The 22,027-nt window shown below is 46.6% G+C and overlaps 1 protein-coding gene across 7 annotated transcripts in view; it reads left to right on the forward strand.

The window, feature by feature from the left end:
• LOC138570837 (serine/arginine repetitive matrix protein 2-like) overlaps window positions 1-22,027 on the forward strand; it is a 638,877-nt gene that overhangs the window by 25,524 nt on the left and 591,326 nt on the right. For all 7 annotated transcript variants that reach the window (XR_011303882.1, XR_011303883.1, XM_069649149.1 and 4 more), the window contains exons 4-5: window positions 19,654-19,779; window positions 20,097-20,621. Coding sequence is in view for 5 of the 7 variants with exons in the window: in XM_069649149.1 (XP_069505250.1) it covers window positions 19,654-19,779; window positions 20,097-20,621 (651 nt within the window). In the remaining 2 variants the exon portion in view is untranslated. The remainder of the gene's footprint in view (window positions 1-19,653; window positions 19,780-20,096; window positions 20,622-22,027) is intronic.

Below are 22,027 nucleotides of genomic sequence, written 5' to 3' on the forward strand. Positions count from 1 at the left end.
CAAAACTAGGTGGCAAGGAGGGTGTTTTTAGACACGAAGCCTGAAAAACGGTTCAAAAACATGGCAGCGCATAAAAAAAGTTAATGCTTAGAGTTCTCATCTAAAAAACCTTTGGTACATTTAGTGAGACATGTTATTCAATTAAGTACATTTGGAAAGTACATTTGGCCATGAGTGGATTTTGTTTCTCCCCAAGGAATTGTCCGATTCATTTTGGCAAAAGGTGTATTTTTAAGAAGACCACCAGTAAAAATGGTCAAAACATGGTAGGTCACTTCACTTCACTGGGGGTTATATCCACTAGGAATTCCTATGAAACGTAGTGGAAAGTGGTGCTTTTTGAAAGCATCAAGAGCCTGTTATATTAGTCAAAACATTATTAGAAATCAAAGAAATGTACTGAAGGATTTGGGAGTTATTCCTCTGAGCTCACTATCCGGAAATGTAGTTTTAAGTGCATTGGGCCAATAACATTCAGCACAACTTGAAGCATTTAAAAAACCCTTTGCAAAAATATTTGAGGTTTTTGTTGAATTTGGCAAAACCTATGTTCCTGTTAATTTGTAACTAACTTTATTGCATTGATCCCCAATGTGGTGTAGCTCGCAAGCAACATGTTGCTCACAGTACCCTAAAATGTTGCTCTGGGCCTTGGTGGGCAGGCGAAGGAGGAGACTCTGCACATATGAGAGTGCAATGGTAGTGTGTCATAGTTCTGAAATGTTACAGTAAAGCTAGTCAAAACAGCCTTTTCTGTCGTCCGGACGCAATACCCCATTAGCTGTGGCAACATCAGCAGAGTGGCCTTTGGGGTCGGGTGTGGGGGGGGGATTGGCTGGGTTTAAAGTGAAGGAGGAGGCTGCAGAGATGGCCCTTTAAAGCTCTAGATTAGATAGAATTAACGTTCAACTGGTGCCCCTAAACTGCTTGGCCCATGTGGGTATGTAATTGAGATAGATCTAACAAGACACAATTGAGTACAGGAAGCCCAGAAATTAGACTGGCCTGACAATCACAGTGAAGACTATGAAACTGCTAAATGCTACATATAAATCGACACGTATTAGGCCAGATACACTCTACATTTGCTGCATCAATTAGAGCTCCATTACACAATAAGGTAAGCTTCTGTCTTAAACGGGTGCATAATCTGTACGGCAACTGTTGCAATCAATCGAGCATTCCCCTGTTGCGCTCAAGTAGTTTTCAATTGGGCTATTCCGAGAAGTTTAGCAAGTACATAAGGAAAAATACATAACTGGAATGACACGATTAAAAAGTTCCAATTGAGATTTTTTGCATATGCAAAATGTGCATACACATTTATTTTTAGAAATGTTCTTGTAAAGTTGCTAAGTATACACTAATAGTCTAATTGAGCCACATGCCTATGCTAGTGTCCTAGTGAAAAATACCATCTTCTGTAAATGCATAGTGGACAAATATGTGGCATGCATGGCCAAGGTTTCTTTATTAAATAATTAGCATATGCTTTCTTTTTTAAATTAATTTTTTAATCTCAGAATTTTGTGTGTGATGCCACCATGCAGAATAGTCAGAGTGGTTGCATATTAATTGCAGTTTTCTGGTGGAGGAAAAATGGTCATTGTTCGATTGTGACCAAATGGCTGCTGCCTTGGTTTTGAGGGAGTGCCTGATGATATGGATTTCCAAAATAAACCATGGGGGGAGTAGTTTCAGAGGCCAGGGAGACACTGAGCTGTTAAACACAATCAATGTAAGGTTGCAGAACTGCAAGGCTTGGTCTTAGGAGGGGGTGTTGATGGTTTCGGGCTGCAATGAGTCCACACAGAGCAACACCAGTAATTAGTTACAGGGAAGGGGCACTGTTGCGCGGCGACTGTGATGGCGGCTCTCTGTTAGAGCTCCCGCACCCGGCGGGCCGTTGGGATAAATATACTTCCCCCACATAGAGCCTGAGCTGCCATTCAGTGGACCGAAGCACTTCTAGTGTCTCCAGCTACATTTTGATTCCCCTCCGGCCCCTCGTCTCGCCCTGTGAGGCGGGAGTGAATGCTCAAGGCTGCCGTGACGACTTGCCGTGATAAGCCTTGAGCGCTCTACTATGACACGGGCCGGTGCTGCTGCTGAGTCGCGGGCCGGAGTGAGAGGCCTGATCTGGAGTTCTGGTGACCCCTCTGCCTGTGGTGTTCCGCGGCGTGGGGAGAGGTGGTTACCGGGCTATATCTACAACTGGCGGCCTGCCTGACTCGCCACCGAATGTGACGGCCGCCGTTGCCTTCCTGCAGCGGGTAGCTGCGGATTCAAATGGCGTGTCTGCTGCGTGTGGGTCCTGACTTCTACGGGGCTGGCCGCGGCCCCCTCTACACCTGTGCTGCTCCCCTGGATACTGCACCAGGTGGAAGGATGGGTGGATCCACCCGCAGCACTGTGGATTACTGGAGGCAAGTCTGGTGCTGGGGAGGGTGATACTGGTAGACGGCAATTAATGTATGCAATACTGCAAACCCCCTCCCACCCACACCCACCATACGGCTGCCTCCACTACTGCTGCTTGTTGAATGAGAACATCCACAGCTCCCTACACACCTGGGCACCATAAGACATCACTACACCGGCCACATCAGCCCTGAGCGCTGCTACCATCCCTCCACTTCACTCTTTGCATTATTGTTGGCACACTCTCCTTGGGTCCCATTTGTGTTTGCCTTTACGTCCATCTTGTGGTCGAGCAAGGGACCATCCAGGCTGCTGCGCAATCTTTGTCTCTGTGGGGAACACCTTTAAGGCGCGACGCGCTACTACCTCAGTCATTTGGCCCTTGCCCCTCTGCCTACCACTGATCCATTGTCGGCCTAATATTCCCGGTGTGACACACAGGCCTGACCTCCCCCTTGACCGTGTATCGGCCTCCCTGCTTCCACCTGGTGGTGCTTACCGCCCAACCGATCTGCTACCTGAGAAATAGCACTGGCGAGCAGCGAACCGGGTGCAGAGAGACGCGCGGTTGGATCTCCTATAGGCCACCAGCAGCCCAGACCGCTCCCGTAAAAATGTCAAAAAGAGGTACCAAACTCCAATGGTCCATGAGCCAATACACTAAATCCACCTCCGATCCCCCGGAAACTAGCGCAATGATCTCTGGTGTGGACCCTAAAACCTCTCTAATGAAACCCTCCGAGACCCAGTGCATGATGCAATGCATGCAGGAAGGATTCTCCAAGGTGCATAACAAGCTAGATGACATGACAAGCACCATAGACTCGATAAAAACCTGTATCAACAAAACAGACCAGTGGCTATCTGAGGCTGAAACCAGAGTGAGCTTGGTGGAGGATGACATGTCCACCATGCATGGGGAGTTGGCGTTCCTTACCAGCGGGTACTCCAAGTCGAAAAGAAAAAAGATGACCTGGATTCCAGATCTCGCTACAATAATATACGCATTATAGGGGTCTCGAGAGTAACACGGAATCCTTCCTGCAACAGGTTTGTTTTTGTTTTATTCGTATTTATATAGCGCACAACAGCCCAAGGACATTGTGGCACTTGTTACAGTACAAAGCTTAGTTACATGGTCATTAGCAATATATATATATACAGGTTACCCTTCTTCCGCTACTAGGCAATCTGAAACTATCTGTGCAATTTGCCATTGAACGAGCCCACAGATCCTTGGCTCCCAAGCCTAAACCTGAGCCCATCTGCGCCTGATAATTGCTCATATACTCGGCTGTCAAGATCATGACGCTATCCTACGGGCAGGCCGCGAATGGTGGCAAACTATTGTTGGGATTGAACCAGATACATATCTACCCTGATTTCTCAGTAGCAGTCCAGCAAGAAAGAAAGTCCTTCCTAGCCGTGAAAAAGAGACTACGGGACAATGTGAAATACGCTATGCTCTACCTTGCTAAACTAGGAGTCAATGGAATGACAAGACTTATTTCTTAACTATCCCTAATGATGCCATGAAGTTCTTGGATGAATCTCTCGCGGCACCCTGATCTTCTCTCAAGATTCCAGACCCGGTGACCTTTGAATGGTAACTACGCTCTTTGACTTGAGCTGGGTCTCGTAGCTATCTTGTGATGTCATCCCTCCACGCTGCACCCACTGTTTTTATAACGTCTGGAGCACATGAGGAGCGTTCCTCTTTTGTTAACCTGATGGCCAGCGGACACTGTGCCCCATTGGGTTATTGCTGAGCCCGAAGTATATTAAGATTCATCCTTGTTTCCTATTGTCGTTGTGTTTAAGCCCTTTACTAACCTGGGTACGCCCGTGCATCAGCACCGCATGCAAAGTTGCATTTATGGTTGGTGAAGGTTCTTCTGGGTTATCACCGTCCCCGTTTGGTGGGAGGAAGGGGGAAGTTATCTCTGCTAAAGTTGAAGTTTGTTAAAAAGCACTTTGAACACATTGTTTGTAACTAGGAGGAGAGGGCTCCGGGGAGGTGTATTAGGAGGTTGGTGGGACAGAACCATGCCATTGGAACGAGACTCAAAACGCAACCACCATCGAAATGGGGGACATAACCGGCCTTGGCAGGAATGTACGTGGCTTGGGGAACCCGATCAAACGTCGGGTAGCGCAGCTCTATGCTGAGAGACACAAAGATAAAACTCCTGTATTTACTGGAAACTCGTGCTCTTTCTGCGACCTGTGAAGGGTTTGTCAAGAACTGGGGTGGGAACCGCTATTACACCATCTACTCTTCACAATCTAGGGGGGGGGTGTGATTCTGATTCATAGGTCCCTCCCTTTCCAATGTAAGCATACTAAGGCCGATCCACTGGGCAGGTATGTTATGGTGTACAGGCTACTTGCGGGTAGGGAGGTTTTATTGGTAAATAAAAATGGCCCGAATGTGGATGACTCCCAGTTCTACACGGATATGATTGAGGAACTTGCCCGCTATCCACTGAACCCTATAATGTTCAGGGGGGACTTCAACACTATCCTTGACTTAAACCTCGACCGATCCTCCCTTGCACAAAGGACTCCCACACGCTCGGCTCAAACAGTCAGAGGGCATGCACTCCCTGCGATTAATGGATGTCTGGCGAACACTGCATACAGATACCCGCTCGTACTGCTTCTATTCGTCGATACATGACTCCTCATCCTGCATTGATATGTGGCTTATATCGGATACGCTACTGGGCGGAGTCAATGAAACACACATACTCCCCTGCACCTACTCCGACCACTTCCCGATTTTAGCTTGACTCTGTCAATCCCAGCACTCCCTAGATCACGCAACAACTGGAGATTTAAGCCACAGTCATTGCAAGATACTGCTTTTACATCCAATATTGATGAACATGTCCAACTGTTCTTTGAAAAGAATGTGGGGTCTGTGTCCCCTGCTTACCCCAGTGTTGGAGGCCTTTAAGGTCTATATCGGAGGGATCGCAATGGCTACGGAATTTAGTGTCCTCAAAACGATCAGTCGTAGCATTGAATTGTCTGAAAATGACCTGAAAATACTGGAACAGGGTCTTGCGGCCCTTTACCCCCCACACCCCCAACCCGCCATTCTTACACAGATAAAGGATGCCATAGATGCTCTTATGATTCCCTCGGAGAGGGAGGTGAAGTTCTTTGAAACCCCGCTGTTTTCTAGGAGGTATGGGGAAGGGGACAGGCCCAGTAAACTGTTGGCACGCATCGACTGAGGCAGTGGGTGCGTTCCCTATTTCACTGACACGGCCGAGAGAGTGGTGCACATGCCTACCGCTATTGACTGGGTATTCGCCCAATTTTATGCGGACCTCTATTCCAATAAAGATAAATGCACACGGGAGGCAATCGACGCCTTCTTAGATACTTTACCGCTCAGCCAGCTCTCCCGAGACACTAGTGAACTTTTAGATCTCCTGGTCTTGTTGGCAGAGATTTCCCGCACCGTCGCAAGCTTACTTTCCAGCAAATCTCCAGGCACAGATGGCCTCTCGGCAGAACTATTTAAGAAATACAAGGCAACCCTTGACCCCCCCCCCCCCCCCCCCCCCCCCCCAACAACAACAGGTATGGCAAGAATCTCTAACATTGGGTGTGCTCCTGGGTAGCATGCGAGAAGCAGTAATCACGGTACCACTGAAGACAGACAAACCAAAAGACCAGTGCGGCTTTTACTGCCACTCTCATTATTCAACACTGATGTGGAAATCTTTCCAAAAATACTGCCTACGTGACTGATGCCGGTCATGCCCTACATTCTACACCCCGACCAATCGGGATTTATCCCAGAGAGGTCCACGGCACAGAATTTATGGCATTTATTTAATATTCTAGCGCGCATAGACCCTGGGGTACAGGCGGTGGCCGCTATGCTTGACATCCAAAGGACGTTTGCCTCGGTCCGGTGGCAATTTATGTACGTTGTGCTTCAGAAATGTGGATTTGGCCAGAGGTTCCTTGAGTCTGTATCCCTCCTTTACGCATAACCGGTTGCTAGGGTCGGCACTAACGGGATGCATCTGAGCAATTCCAGATTCAGAGGGGCTCCTGCCAAGGCTGCCCCTTTTCTCCTCTAATATTTGCTATTCTTATCAAACCACTAGCCGACGCAATACGACGGATAATCTCTATGCGGATGACACGTTACTGTACATTTGCAACCCTAACCTGCAGCCGGGTCCCATAATGCAAGACATTTTACACTTTTGAGTATTCTCCGGCCTCTGAGTCAGTTGCACCAAATCGGAGCTCTCCTACCCAAACCCCCCCACCCACCCCACCCCCCCTTAAGGACAACACCCACCCATGGAACACCTGGGTTTCAAGTTGTCCCCAGGGACCATACGCTACCTAGGAGTGACGGTAGCATGGCACTCCTAACCGAACCCCCCCCCCCCCCCATTACACGAACACAATTTTGCTGCATGCTAAACTCACGTACTGGTCATCTTTTATCTATTACAATTGCTGGAAAGATTGAAAATGATAGTACTCCCCAAACTCTTCTCTCTTCCTTAATGTGCCACTATGGCCTGGTCGATTATTCTTTCTGGTGCTGGATAGCAAAATTACCAAATTTGTCTGGCACTCTGGGGCGGTGCGGCTCAAGTGGGACACGCTAACACAGCCATATAAGAGGGGTGGGTTTGCAGCCCCCAACTTCCGGCTGTACTGGATGACCGCACAGGCACAATTTGCAGCCTCCTGGTTTTGTGGAGGGTGACCGGGACGTCCGATCACTTGTTCTCCCTACAAAATTTGCTCATGAGTGCGGATTCGATCCTGCCACGGCACTGGCCTAGCGTAAAATATGGGCGATGGCTGGGACCTCGGCCCCATACCATGGAAACATCCCTCTGTGGAACTGTATCCCCACACTACTGCAGTTAGATACTGGTTCACGTAGAATCTGGGCACAACATGGCTACCACACGGCGGGCTCACTATACCAAGAGGGGAACTTTATCCTTCTCCAGCATTGGATCTTTTATGGATTCACATGCTGTGAATATTCCTAGTCAGGCTGGGAAAGCCCAGTAACTACTTGTAATTTTCCTATGGAAAAACTTTGACCCCTTCAGTGTCCCATCATTGTTGTTGTGGGTGCTTTTGGCAACACCATTGAGACGTAGAGTGTATAAACTCTGCCCCAGCAGCTTCCCCTCAGATTTCAACCATCTTCCAGTCTGTTGGGATTTCTCGCATTTCTCTCCTGAGAAAAAAATGTACATTTCTTCAAGAACAACTTTTTCTCCAGATTCAGATTTAGTCTTTCGGGTTTTCCGGCGATATTTGTTTCCAGCTCCACCATGGAAACCTCAGGACTGAAAAAGCCCTTGTTTAGGCCATGTGGGATCTGTGGCCTTAAAAATATTTGAGGGAGACAGGCACTCTGAATGCCTTTGTCTTTACCCGAACCATTCGGCCGACGGATGCAACATCTGCCAAGGGTTCTCTTAGAGCCTTAAGGACAATGATCGACGCCTTCTCTTTTGGCTCAATGAAGGGGCCTATCTGGCGTCAGAGGTTGGTTCATCACGGAGTACCACTCCCTCTGACAAGAGATTACCATCACGACTGAGGTCCAGGTCCGAGGAGCCGGTAGCTAAAGAGCAGAAGACAGGTGAGGCTAAATCGTCTTCGGGCCATGACACTCTTTGCCTCTAAAGAAACCACCATCTAAAGGTGAAAAGTCCCACACAGGGTCTAATTACTCTTCTAAGGATACTTTGTTGAAGTTGCCTTCGGACAAGACAAGACAAGCGCGAAGGGCTCGCACCCACACTAAAAATCCACTGACTCATCCCGGAAATATATTTTGTCAATGGACAAACCTAAAACCAGTCCGACTATGACCTCAACCTCGTCGGTGAAGAAATCTACCTCGACAAGCAGCAAGAAACGCCACTTGTCAGAATCACGCAAATCTTCCTCCGGCCACAAGTCCTCTTCAAGACACCATTCATCGACCAAATAGTCGTCCAAACCCCCATCAACACTGTCTGCGTCGACAGCATTTTCATCGGGGACTACGGCTCGTCACCAGTAGACCATAACCTTGACGACTACCACCTCGTCAACTGTCACACTCACCTGTATCTCTGCAGGAGCGATGGACGAGCCTCCCTTGACCCAGTCTTCACTTCCCCTGTTTCACCCTGAGGAATATCTGTAAAATACAAGGTGTACACTGATCTGAATTTACCCGATTTCCCCTGGGCCCTTCCCTTCTCTTTACTGTGTGCTGCTGTGTCCCCCTATGGGCTTACCGTGATCTTTAGTAGGGTGTGCACTCCATCCTGCATGTGCAGGGGCGGGATTCACTCATGTGATTGGTGCCAATGTCTATAGGCTGAGTTCAGATGCCAAACGCTGTTTTATTCCTTCACAGCGAGGCCGAGAGTTCAAGGCGCCGGTTTCTTCACTGACTAGAAAGTCCTTTCCACAAGTGAAGGTTGCGCGGCGAATGTTGAGTGTCCAAAATTGTCCGTATTGTCTTTGTTTGCCGGTATTTTTGTGGGTGAGTAGCGCTGCATGTAGAAGCTAGCTGCTGGTAGGTTTGCGCAGCGCCTTCAATTCGATCGCGCCTGGTAATGTCTCTCCCTTTCCCTTGCAGGAGAAATTTTGTGGTATTAGCGCCTCAAGTCTGGATTTAGCGCTACTGGAGACTTGGGGGTTGGGTAAGTTTGCACGGAGGCTTTTGCTAAGTATGCACCGTGTAGAGAGAGAGAGAGCAGTGAAATAAGTGTCCGCGTTATTGGAGCGAGCGCAATGAATGTCTCTTCTTTCTTACAGGGTTTTGTGCGCTCGTGCAACTAACCTGGATTCCAGCATCGTGGGAAGATTTGGTGAGTATGCGCAGCGTTGCTGATGTGCGCGTGTTAACGCTGTTCTTCTTTGTTCTTACAGGTGCCGGTGTAGAAGTCCCCTCTTGACTGGAGATATCTGCGCCGTGGAGTAAGAACCAGGTAAACGGAAGCAGGATGATCTGGAGCGGGTAAGCGGAAGCAGGATGATCTGGAGCGGGTAAGCGGCAGCAGGATGATCTTGAGCGGGCAAGCGCAGCAGGATGATCTGGAGCGGGCAAGCGGCAGCAGGATGATCTGGAGCGGCCAAGCGGCAGCAGGATGATCTGGAGCGGCCAAGCGGCAGCAGGATGATCTGGAGCAGGCAAGCGGCAGCAGGATGATCTGGAGCAGGCAAGCAGATGCTGGCTGATACAGCTCACAGTAAGCAACACGAAGCACTGGAAGAGTCTTGGGTGTGGCTTATATAGCCAGCCACACCCAAACACTAGAGAGCTCATGAGTTATCATGCACTTCCTGTTTGACAACAGAAAGTGGTAACAAGGAAGTTACTACAAACATTAGGAAGGAATGAAAGGAGGGATTTGTTATGGGTTCTTTGTGTGACTATGCCAGGCCTGCAAAGCCTCCATCCAGCTTGCCCCAACTACCTGCCTGATACCCATGACATCAACCACAGCTTCGTCAACGACCGCCCCATCGACGACAAAGAAAAAATTGCTGGCTGAAAAGCCGACTCGTCCATCGTCAACCAGGTTGGAGGTTTCAGAATTGGAAGCCAATATATTATCTCCTAAGGGTATATTAAAAACTTAATCTTGGACCACGCTACAGCACGACCAGGCTTCCCTGCAAATGTCGCCAATTGAATACCCAGTGGTCATGCCAGGAGATATTCTGCAGCACGAGATCATGTCGGACTTCGCTCCTCCTCCATATGAATGCCAAGGGGTGTTTCAATCGGATCCGGAGGAAGGACTTCTGAGGTTCCCATTCAGGGTCCATCTACAGTTTTGGACATGCCTCTAAGGTCTCGGGCACCTTCTCTACCATCTACATCGGCAGGAATAGGAGATATGCAAACGCAATACTCCCTCTTAAATCCTCAGTTCCTGCTATCCATGCAGGTCCTTCCCACACTACAATCTCTGCTAGGTCAGCTTGATGCCGGACTCCCTCTTCCTCAGGCTCCACCAATCCACCCTTATGGAGACCCACAGGTTATCCCTCAACAAAGGAATGCATCCTACCCTTTTCGAGACCAGGGCACACGCCCTAGGAGGCAATCTCCTACTAGACCTCCACGTACATTTAGTCCATGAAGGAGGGAACACGAAGAGGGTGAATTGGTCGACACGGACCAGGACACTGATCCAAGAGATACGACTTCCACTGCCTCCTCTCCAAGGAGAGCTGAGACATGGGACAAAGATCGAGACCAAGACGCACCGGGTAGCCCAGCTCAACATTCACCACCAGATTTGAGCGTTTCATTCCATGATGGCGAAAGGAATTTGGCCTGATTCTGGATAAATAGGATTGTTTTCTCTTCGAACACATGGGGAAAAAGAAGGAAGGCAGTCTTTTTCCATTCATATTCTGGATCACAGTGGCAGGATGGCCTTCGTACCATGAGACGCCACTTCACGGAACCGGCGGTGGAAGGAAGGAAGGAAGGAAGGAAGGAAGGAAGGAAGGAAGAAGTTTAAGGCTCCTGATTCCACTCCGAGATGTCTTACTTCACAACCAGTCCCAGGGTCAGTGGTCTCAGCTGCAGCAAGCCTGGAACACTGCATGTGTGCCACTCCTCCAGACAATGACAATGGAAAGAAGGATGCCTTTGGTAAGAAGGTTCTCACCATTGGAATGACAATGGTAAAAGCAGCCAATTCCCTGGCTCTTGGTGCTAGATACGACCGAGAAATGTGGCACCGTTTGACCCCTCTATTGGAACACCTGCCAGAACAACAAATAAGGGCGGCTATACTGCTGGTGCGAGAAGCGGCATCAAATCACAGCATCAATATAGCTGTAGATCTGGCCAAAACGGGCTTTAAACAGATCAGCAATGGGATGGTCCTTAGACGCTAGGCATGGCTACGCCAAACTCACTTTAGGCGAGTTGCAGGTAAGTTCTTAGTGTACCCCAAAGGAAATAATGGGACGAAACATCAGTCACACCCACGGTTATGGGGAAAAAAGATTAATTCCAGTTCCGGCGCTGCTAGGATGGCAACCATCCCAGAGACCACCAGAGGAGACCCTCTCAAAGCTCCGGTGCCAGGTTCGAGACTCATAGGCCCAGGAGGAGATGCAACCAAGCATGTCTGCCAATGCAAAACAATGGGAAGCAGCTGTAAAAGGGGACCTGCAGAAACCTTCATCCCGGCCTGTGGGATCCCCCGAGGTTAAGTCCAAGATCCAGAAGGAAGCGCTGTCTGTAATTGTATTGTGGTAGTACAGATGCTTAGATTGGCTGTTCATGGTACACAGACAAGTTGTATCCATATGTTGTATAAAATTGCTTTCAGTGTACTTTAGTTTACCAATTTGTGGTCTTCTGACCTATAGGCCTCATATTTACCTTTGATTGTATCTTGATGTGACATTTAATATTTTTTTAGCTGAATAAACCTATTATGATATCTTGCTTGTATTATCGAATATCATTCTATTTGTTCCTCCTATGCCATTGTCCTACTAGGATTATCCTACCGTTCCGTGAGGGTGCCAACATTTTGCACACTTCGTTGCGTATGCCGCTTTGGCATTTTGTGAAACCTGATAGGTCGTGCTAGTTGGCTGATTACGCTTTCTCCTGCTAGTCAGTGCTCTTCTGCTTGCTGCATTATTCACAGTTCTTGCAAGTAGGGATGTTGACTCCTAAGTTTGGTCACTTCTTATTTCTTTTTTTTCTTTTTTTACATCATGTTCATTTACTGACCAGATAAGATGAAGACTGGCTTAATCATGCCTTTCTTGGGATCTCTCAAAGAACCTTTTGATTAGATTTCGTCTACTCGATACCAAAGAGTCTTATAAGATCCTGCCATTAGCTGAGCTGTTCCTTCCAAATAGGCAGTCTTCAGACTTGACTCAAGAACCGACACCTGCTTTGGGCCGCTCTCTTAGATGTAACTTAATCTATGCAATTCATCAGTGACTTATGCTTCATCCCTTCATGATCTGATATTGGACAACAAATGTGAGATTTTGTACCTGAAATCTGGCTTAATGATTGCTCGGGTAATTCTCAACTGGCTATGAATCTCCTCGATTACTCCTATGTGTCTAGATAAATGGGAGGCGGCTGGCTATTGTATTTTAAGACGTCCTATAATTTGAGACATCTAAAGGTTTTAGTTTATCTTGTTGTGAGCTACTAAGTGTGGCACGGATGGCCTCCAGAACACACCACTTTACAAAGATGGTGCAAGGGTGTTTATTTAGATCTTCACATTTTATAATCTCTTGAGTGAAGACTCAAAGATGGTCATCAGTGTAGTCCATAGAGTGACCTATGGGAATGCTGCTGCTGTTGTAACTCATAACCATGCATTGACATTCTAGATCCATTAGATCTTCTTGCAAGAACCTAATAGACATTTGCATTTTCAAATACACCTCAATTGGAAGAATATTTCCACTCAAGAGCCAGCCTTTGGAAGTACCTCATACAGTCTCATCAGACTGACAACCTTCTCCACTTCAGCAAAATGCGTAAAATCTTGCTTTCTCTCATGCATTTAAAGACTCTGGTCTTTCAGCCATCTTTCCAGCTACTATAAATCATCACTGTGAAATGCTGTGTTGTATAACTAAATACAAAAATATGTACATATTCTGGGTGCTGTGCCAGGATATTCTGGGGGCGTTGTCGGGATCTAATGTGGATATGGGTGGGTATGTTGGGAGGCTAAGAAAGGGCCTGTTGAGGGCTCTGTCATGTTCTCTTGGGATTTGTAGAGGGGCTACATAATGCTTTGTTGGGGGCTATGCGAGCACCTGCGTGAAGATCTGATGGAGCTGTGTGACCCTCTGTTGATGCGTCCTGTAAGTTTCATTTGCAGCTAGTTCAGTTGAGAGGCTATGTGAGAGTGTTCTAAAATAACCTTTAGGGAGATTTGTCTAGCTGGAAAATGTAAGTAAATAGAAATGCATAGTTTTTAATGCACTTTTTAAAAACTCACAAAAAGTAAACCTTGCTCAAAGTTCTTCCACCCGCTGCTGCAATATATAGAAGGCCAACCGATTCAACTTGCCTCCACTTGCTCTGGCAAGTCAGTAGTCAAACTACACTCAAGGCAACTCTCTCAATCCCAAAGTCCTGTCTTCTACCATGGTCTCCTCTACTCCCACAATTGAAAGCTCCCTATTTGACCACTCTGTTATTCATTGCACAATCTCTATTCCTCCCCCACTCTCATGCCCCCCCCCCCCCCCCTCCCTCAACCATCACCAAATGAAAATTCAAGCCCGTCTCCATGGTCCCCCACCTTGACTAAGTCAACATTTCCCTCCAAGATCTTGCTCATTCAATGTATCTCGCTTTTGCTGACATTGAGTGTTGCACCGTCCACCCCTTCAATGATCACTACCCTGCCTTCTGTTACCCCCAATGTCATAAACCATGGATATCTTCATCCATCCAGCTGCTTAAGACAACCACGTGTTAATGCTGCTGCAGAGACCAGTTGCTAATGCTCCATGATGCCTTCCATGATTCCCATTCTGACCCAGATAGGCTATCATCACAGCCAGCTCCTATTACACCACTCCTATTTGCTCTCTCCACTTGCACCCTTGCAAATTCTAGAGGATCCTCCAGGCCATGCTTGCCCTTCCCAAACTCCCATAAGAACCCCTCTTTTTCCTCCTCTGACACCGTTTGCTCCTACTTCTCCACTTAAATCACCAACATACTGTAAACTGGGCCTCATTACGAGTTTGGAGGCAGCCATGTCCTTAATAAGGGCATGGCTGCCTCCAAACTCGGGTCCGGGTTCCTTGAATGAGGAATTACTCGGTCATTCCAACCTTGGAGGACCTGGTAATTCCTCATTCAAAAAACCGATCCCTGTTCCCATGTGAGCCCCCATAGGACTCAATGGGAATGGGGAGGGAGCTAATAACGGGCCAGACGTTCAGAGCGGGTCCCGCAAGGGAACCTCGTAATAGGGCGGAATGGGTTTACCGGCGCCGTTAAACCTATTCCGCCCACCTCGTAATGAGGCCCGCTGTCTATTCTTCTGTCTCTACCACACTCCCCAGCATTCTCCCCTCTGTCCATTCTCTTCACACTCTCCTCTCTATCCAATTTCTCCCCCACTGCCATTGAACCTCTACCCATCCTTCTCTCTGCTAACCCATCCTGTGCTCTGATTGACTCCTTTGCATCACAAATTGTTAAGGAACTTGCACCCATCATGTCTGCTTACTACTTTGTCTTATTCAACCCCTCTTTTAACTAGTATATTTCCAGGCTGTTACTAAACATAAACAGTCCTACCTCTCCTAAAGAAACCAAATACTGCCCCCAGCAACCGCTCATTCCTCAGACCAGTCTCTCTCACTTTCTTCCACTCTAAAAGCCTTGAAGGTTTTCTTCAATCACATAGCCAACTGTCTCAATTAGCACTTGCTGACCCCCTTCAATCTCGAGTCTGGGCCAAACACTCCACTAAGGCTGCTCTCACCCATGTAACTAATTCTCTTACAACTGCCCACCACTATTGCCTCTCACCATTCGGATCCTTACAGGCCTTTCCACTGCATTCAACAATATGGTCACTGCTCCTTGACTGCAAAGTCCCCCTACTTAATGAGAAAACTCCTATCTTTCTGACCACTCCTTCTATATCTCATGGCCCACTCCACCCTCACCCCAAACACCCCTTCCCGTGTCTGTTCGTAATCCTTAAGCTTTATCCATCATCTCTTTAATGACATTACTCTGATCATCTCCTTCATGCCTGCAATCTCTGAAAGCATAACCAACTGCCATGTGTCATTGGGTGACTGTTTTGCCTCATGTGCAACTCCTCAGATTGCCTCCATCATCAACCCCACTCACAGCTTCCATCTCTTTCCCCCTTACCGCCCACCCATGACTCGAAACCTTGGGGTTCTCTTGCACTGAAGAGTTTGAGACCAGTGTCAAAAACACCTCCTTTTACTACAGTCAGACCAACCTCTCTAGAAAAATCTGCCACCATCGAGCACACCACTTAACTAAAGCGTTAACTACTCTTGTGCTCAGCAAGCTGCACTACTACTGTGTAATCCTACTTCTTGGTCTAACCCTCTACACTTATGCTCCCTATTGAAATGGATTTTAGGAAGCTACCCTAGTTATAGTAAACGGGGAAGACCATGAGAGGTTAGCTGAAACCCAATCCAGGTACGTGAAGGAGAAGTCGAGGCTTGGTCTCAGGAAAAGTGGAAGAGTAGTTTAGGGCTACAATGAGTCCATACAGAACATCAATAATTGAAGTTAGTAAGTGAATGAAAAATATTAGGTTTATGTGAACACACAAACAATAAAACATACAGGCAAAATTTCTACTAAAAATACCTTTTATCTGGATTCCACACTATCACTAAAATACAAGTAAATTCCCTGGCCTCATCCACCGCCTACACTGGCAAACTTATTAAAGCATGCAGACCCTTCCTCTCACTAGCAAGCTGTATTATTCTAGCCAATGCCTTTATCCTATCTATCAAAATTGGACTACTGTAATGCACTGTATGTAGGAGCCAATAAATACCTCAACAACAAACTACAAGCACTGTAAAACAATGCGCTCAGAACGGCCCTCGACTTACCTACTAGAGAGCACATATCTAACGTTAGGAGAAACTACAACTGGCTAAAAATCAGCGATGGGATCCTCTTCAAAACTGTTACATTAACCTTCAACTGTCTAATACAGCCCCCCATACCTGAATGAAAGAATAACAAGAAAATCCTCTGCACGACCAACCAGGACAGCCAACTCCCATCGCCTCCAAATACCTAGATTCCGTCTAAAAAAAAAAAAAAAAAAAACAGTAGGTAACAGGTTCCCTGTACAAGCAGCTCAGCAATGGAACGCACTACCAGTTGAGTTAAGAAGGGACCAGTTATATGACAGTTTTAGATGCAACACCCGCACTTGGCTACGCCAAAATGACCACTAGACCCATGACCTTATATACCTGCTCTCATGTCTTGCCTCTCATGTACCAATTGTTGTAACTGTGATACTGTGCCTGTAAATATCCTCTTTATCTGTATATACCTGTAACCAAGCAAACTGGAACCATGCATTAAGTATTCTTGTCATGTTGTGCGCCCAGCTACCTAAGGGTTTGGGGCGCCCTATAAATAATAAACTAAAGCAAACACAACCTCGCCTGCCATCTGCCACACTACGCCCTACCTTTTTAGAGAGAAGATTACATACCAATAGTCAGCAGGTGAGTAATTCAATGCAGGAAAACAGTTAGATTAGATCAGTGGTGCACAACATGTGGCCATTTAGGACATTTATTTATTTATGCCCCTCCAAGTAAAGTCAGTCACTAAGGCTGCCCTATGTGTGAATCCTCTGAGGTCCAGCTTTTACCTTTGCATCATGTGTAGTTTTAGGTTATCTATACTGTCTTACAGTAACAAACTAACAAAACAAATGACTCCTTCAAACACGTGTTTATAACTCAAATTTGTTAACCAATCCCCCTACACCCCGCACATTCACCTTGATAGTTTGGCCCACTGTATGGGATTTATGTGGTACATTCGGGCCCTCCAGTGAAATAAGGTGTTCACCCCTGGATTAGATGGAATAATCACAACCCCAGTTCTTCATCTCTTATGAAGTCCAACCCTAAGCGGTATGGGGCCCTGTGCCCAAAAAGTCGCAAGTTCCATTCTGGTTTCTCCAGGGAAGGTATTTCCAAACTCATGCAGTGGGCTGTGGTGGTGATTGAAAAGTTATTTACTGTAAGATGGGTATTTTCTTCAAATAATGCAAGTACCCCACTCTATCCTGTTCCAAAGTCTTAGGACAGGGTCCGTGGCCAAGGGTCGATGACCAAAGGCCAGGCCAGAGGGAGTTTAGGGACAAGGACTCTGCACCCAATGGGGCGCAGGATGGTGCAGATACAGGTATGTTAACTTGCACCCCTGACTGATTCTTCCAGGTGACACTGCCGGTCTTCCAGAATTAGCTGGGACTCCAGTCTTCTATCCTTGATCCGAATGAGGATTCCAGTGGTCATGGGTGCACAGGTCACTTTTCGTGTTGGGAGCTGTTTGTGGTTCTCACCAGACAGTTCCAGGCAACTTCTTGAAGACCCCAAACAAAGAAAAGATGCTGATGTTGGCGGAGCAGCTGCAGATTGATTTTTTTCTGGCGGATGTCACTACGGGTAAGCAGTGACAGGCGATCTTCCAGCGGTGAGCAAAGAAGCAGCCCCACCTCATTTTCCCTAATGTGAGAAGACTTGAAATTGCCAGTCCCAAGACGCTGCTCAGAACGGCGACTGCTGCTGCGCAGTAGCCCAAAAGAGACCTGGCCAGTCCACCGGGTGGTCCAGGGACATTTCCGAAGGATTCCAAGGCATGGATCGGCAAATAGTGGTCGAGAGTGGCTGTCCCACTGATTCAGGGTCCAAAGCACCAACAAGAATTTTTAGGCGAAGGACTTCATTGGGCCGTTCACTGGAGTCGATGCTGGTCAGCTGCAGGGGTCGTCTTTGGGTAGTCGGTGGCCGTGCTTTTCTTTTTAGAAATGTTTGTTCCAACAATGATCTGTCGAATAGCTGTGGGCGCTCTCCTTTTTTTCCCAAGTTTCAGGCTGGGAGCTAGCCTAAGCCCACCAATGGTAAGAATCTGCAACATTCAAACTGCCCAGGGTTGTCCAATCCTGGGCAACCACTGGTCATCACATCCGTCCAGCAACAGGCTTATAGGTACCCAGAGGATATGGACTGGGACCAGACTGTCCCAGCCCCCTACTCTGGCTCACGCACACACAGGACACATTCCAGCGAAAGCAGCATCTTTACCCGGGAAAGGGGTTACCATATCTGGTATATCCTGACCTGAGAAGGCAAGAAGGCAGCTAAAGGACAAGATGGCCAAAGAACACGCAAAAATATCGTGGCACAGCCATTTTAGGGTGTTAGCCACATTTAATATCCAGTAAATGCAAAAGTGCGCTACACAAATATCACAAACAGTAACTCACCCAGCTGCCACCAGCTTGTTTTGGGCACATCGTCAAAGTAACCAAAAAGCTGTTGGGTAAAAGGTTATGAAGATGAAAAGTATCCTAACCGTCCTTCACTGTAAGGTGATGTGTGCAATTATAAAAATACAAGAATTCCAAAAGAGACACAGCAGTGCCCCAAACTCCACTTTCTTATCCAAACTAATCTTCGGACTGCCCGCTTATGATTTCCACCCTCGGGATTTGTGAAGGTGTAAACGCTGGCCCAAAGCTGTCCATTTAACAAAATATGTCCTGCCATCCCTGTGCCTGGTATGTTCTCACTCTTATTCCCTTTCCACCCGGTATAAGCCACTCCCTCAAACAATACTCTTAAGTAAAGGCACTGCAGTGGAAAATAACAATCGCTCGCGATTCCAGTGGATTGATAACACTTTTAGTAAAGCAGTAGCAGACACATAACCAGCGGCAAAACGAAACAGCAGTGCAAGTGAACCCGTCTTCCCATCTCCGGGCTGTCCTCTTATATCCACATTAATACATGAGTTTCAATGGATGGGAGTGGTCCCAACCTGGCAAGTTCACACCTTGAAACTTTTCGCTGACTGAGAACAAGTCCTCATTATATGTCCTTTGAGGCCAGCTGCATTCTGTGGTGCTAGTTAGGTTATCGGTGAATACAGCACAACGTGATGCATTTCTCCAAGGTGAATTTATTCCCTAATACTCGCATTTTCTGATAGGCAGGCAATAGTCCTTTTAATATGACTTCTGCCACTAAAGCCACCTTTCAGTAAAACGCGAGAGCAGAGAACCTGCTTGGTAATGCCGAAAGGGATATGTGTCGGAAGCGTGAACGGTGAGCGTAATAATTCTTCTGTGATGGTCAAAGCGTTTTTCTAACTCCGACATGCACAGTACTGGATTCCATTTCTCCTCATGCAAGCTAGAGACAGTGGTTTGAATATTCAAGTGGCAAACAGGATGTAATGGTGCATCATAAACGAAGGGTACATACATGCATATACTTTATTGCTTATATTTCCTCCACAGCACCTTACCGTAGGACTTTCTCCGCTCTAATTTTGCCTACTTTGTTAGTTATTCTTGTTGATAATGACATGCCATTCTTTAATGAATACAAATAAAAAAATTCATATTACACTTTTTTTGGATGCAGGAAAACCAGTGAAGGGAGCCAAGGCTGAAGTCATCTTTGATACAATTATGAAAGACGTGGTTGGAAGTAATAAAGTGTCTGAAGAAAGTTTAGTGAAGATGACAATGCTAGGGGTGCCAGTGCCAGGTAAAGTTGTTTCCTTACCATGCTGATTCTGATCACAGTTCATGTGTTCATCTCTATAAAACTAAAACTATAGGTGTGTAGCTGTCTAAAAGTTGCATGTTTTTCTAAAATCAGTACCCAGTGACACTGTAGACCTGTGGCTTGTTACATTCGGCCTCATTGGGGTCCTAAAACGGAGTAATGTCTTTGCCATCCTGAATTTATTATTCATCAACCACTTTCTCTGTGTTCACTCCCCATGGTAGCAATGGGCCTATTGAAAGAAGTCCTGCAAATGCTAATTGTACTAAATATATTTATATATTTTTTTTTTCCAGATTCTGTAAAGACGCAGACGCAGAAACCTAACCAAGCCAAAAACTCAATTTCTCAACCAAAGTCTGCAGGGAAAGATAATAAAGATAATAAACGCTCTCGTTCCTCCTCAAGACGCAGACGCTCTCGTTCCTCCTCAAGACGCAGACGCTCTCGTTCCTCAAGACGCAGGCGCTCTCGTTCCTCCTCAAGACGCCAACGTTCTCGAAGCTCACGCAGGAGCCGTCGTCACAGCGATCGGGATAGACGCAAAAGGCGCTCCAGATCGGACTCCTCAAGCTCTGATCACTACCGCAACAAAAGACACCGACGGCGCTCCCGGTCATCCACCCCTTCAAGTTCTGAAAATTCTCACAGTATTGGGCGGCACCATGATCGTAGTCATGCACGAAAGGAGTCTGAAAAGCATGACGGAAAGTCTGAAAAAAAAGGTTTGCCAACTCAGAAAAAAACAAGTGGGACTGTGACACTAGGCGAGACCAGTACTGCAAAAATAAGTGCAGAAAAAGACGGAGCAGCACCAAAAGGTAACCAGTGTCATTGCTGAAAAAGATGTAATGTCTTAGAGATGTTGGCTTTTTTTTTTTATAAAAAAGGTCAGTTGTTTACTTCTCACAGAGCACTGCGTTTTGATATGTTAAACTGTTTTGTAGAGCATGTTCTCATGACGATTGTGGCTTCATAGCGCTTTAGGAAGCCACTTTGTGGTAAACTGTGATAAACTGGTGAAAGTCTATAAGGCTTCAATCCATCATTGATGTTGCTCTAAAAAGTTTTCTTCTACCTGTGCTAGAATGCAGTTTTTAATGGACATCTGCCCTGTGAAATAGGGTCTTTGCAAGATAAAGCATCATAGTGGGGAGGAAGGATAGCTCGGGAGCAATGCGTTTGTCTTGCAAGCAAGACAACGCAGCGCAACACAGGTTAGAATGCTTAGAAACCACTTGTTAATATTAAGCGCGTTATAAAAGAACATTTCTAATTCAAATTCTGTAGGTTAAACCACAATGCTTACAATGCAAAATTTAAGGCAATCTGTTGTTAGTGCTCTAGGGTGGATTAGGTGGCTAAATAATTAGCCCTCCCCACTTCTACTCCCTTTCTTCTCCTGCATCCCAAGGATCCCTGTATAATACTTAATTGGCTGAGTTCCTCAAGTTAGTAGGCAATGTGATTGGTCCAAACAGGGCTAAGCTAGGGTTTTCCCAACAGGAGACATGTAGAGCAATTTGCATTCGTTCTTTTTAAATGTGCATGCTGCGTGCAGTCTTGATGATGACCTCATTTTTTTCATATGAGCCCACATCAATTTTCAACTTTCAAGTTTTGGGGTGCCACATGTGTCCCTGGACCTTTAAACACTGAAGTGAAATAGACAATGGCTATACTGACCTTTAGTACTTTTGATATTTAATACAGTGGCTCTAATGGTGGTTGATCAACTAGTCTTTCAGAATATTTGGTCTTAAGGAGCCTTTAACGGTACTTGCTAACACTGCTTCTGAAGTCACAAGGATGTCATCTTTACCTACTCAACCACTATTGCCAAATTTGTCAGTCTTTCTAAATGGGACATTTCTCCTACAGATGGAGTGGCTATTGCTGCATGCATGCCATCACACACAAGTGCTATTTTTTTATTTATATTGCGCCGGTAGCTCGCGAGCCTCGGGGCGCAGAAACATGAACACACTGCATAGGACAAGGACTATACAGAAGAGGACTGACCGAGAAGAATCACGCAGGGCCTAGATAGGGGATTTCAGCTGGGGATTATTTGAAGATGAGGGTTTTCACCTCTTTGCGGAATCGCAAGTGGTTGGTTTCCATTCTAGTGTGGTTGGGGATTTTGTTCCAAGTTATTGGAAAGGATCTGCCAAGGCCACATTTAAGTTTGTGTGGGGTTATGCGATTTTGCCAAGGTGGGATGATC

This window comes from Ambystoma mexicanum, chromosome 1p (genome assembly GCF_040938575.1).
Source record: "Ambystoma mexicanum isolate Mex_15411 chromosome 1p, UKY_AmexF1_1, whole genome shotgun sequence".
NCBI lineage: Eukaryota > Metazoa > Chordata > Amphibia > Caudata > Ambystomatidae > Ambystoma > Ambystoma mexicanum.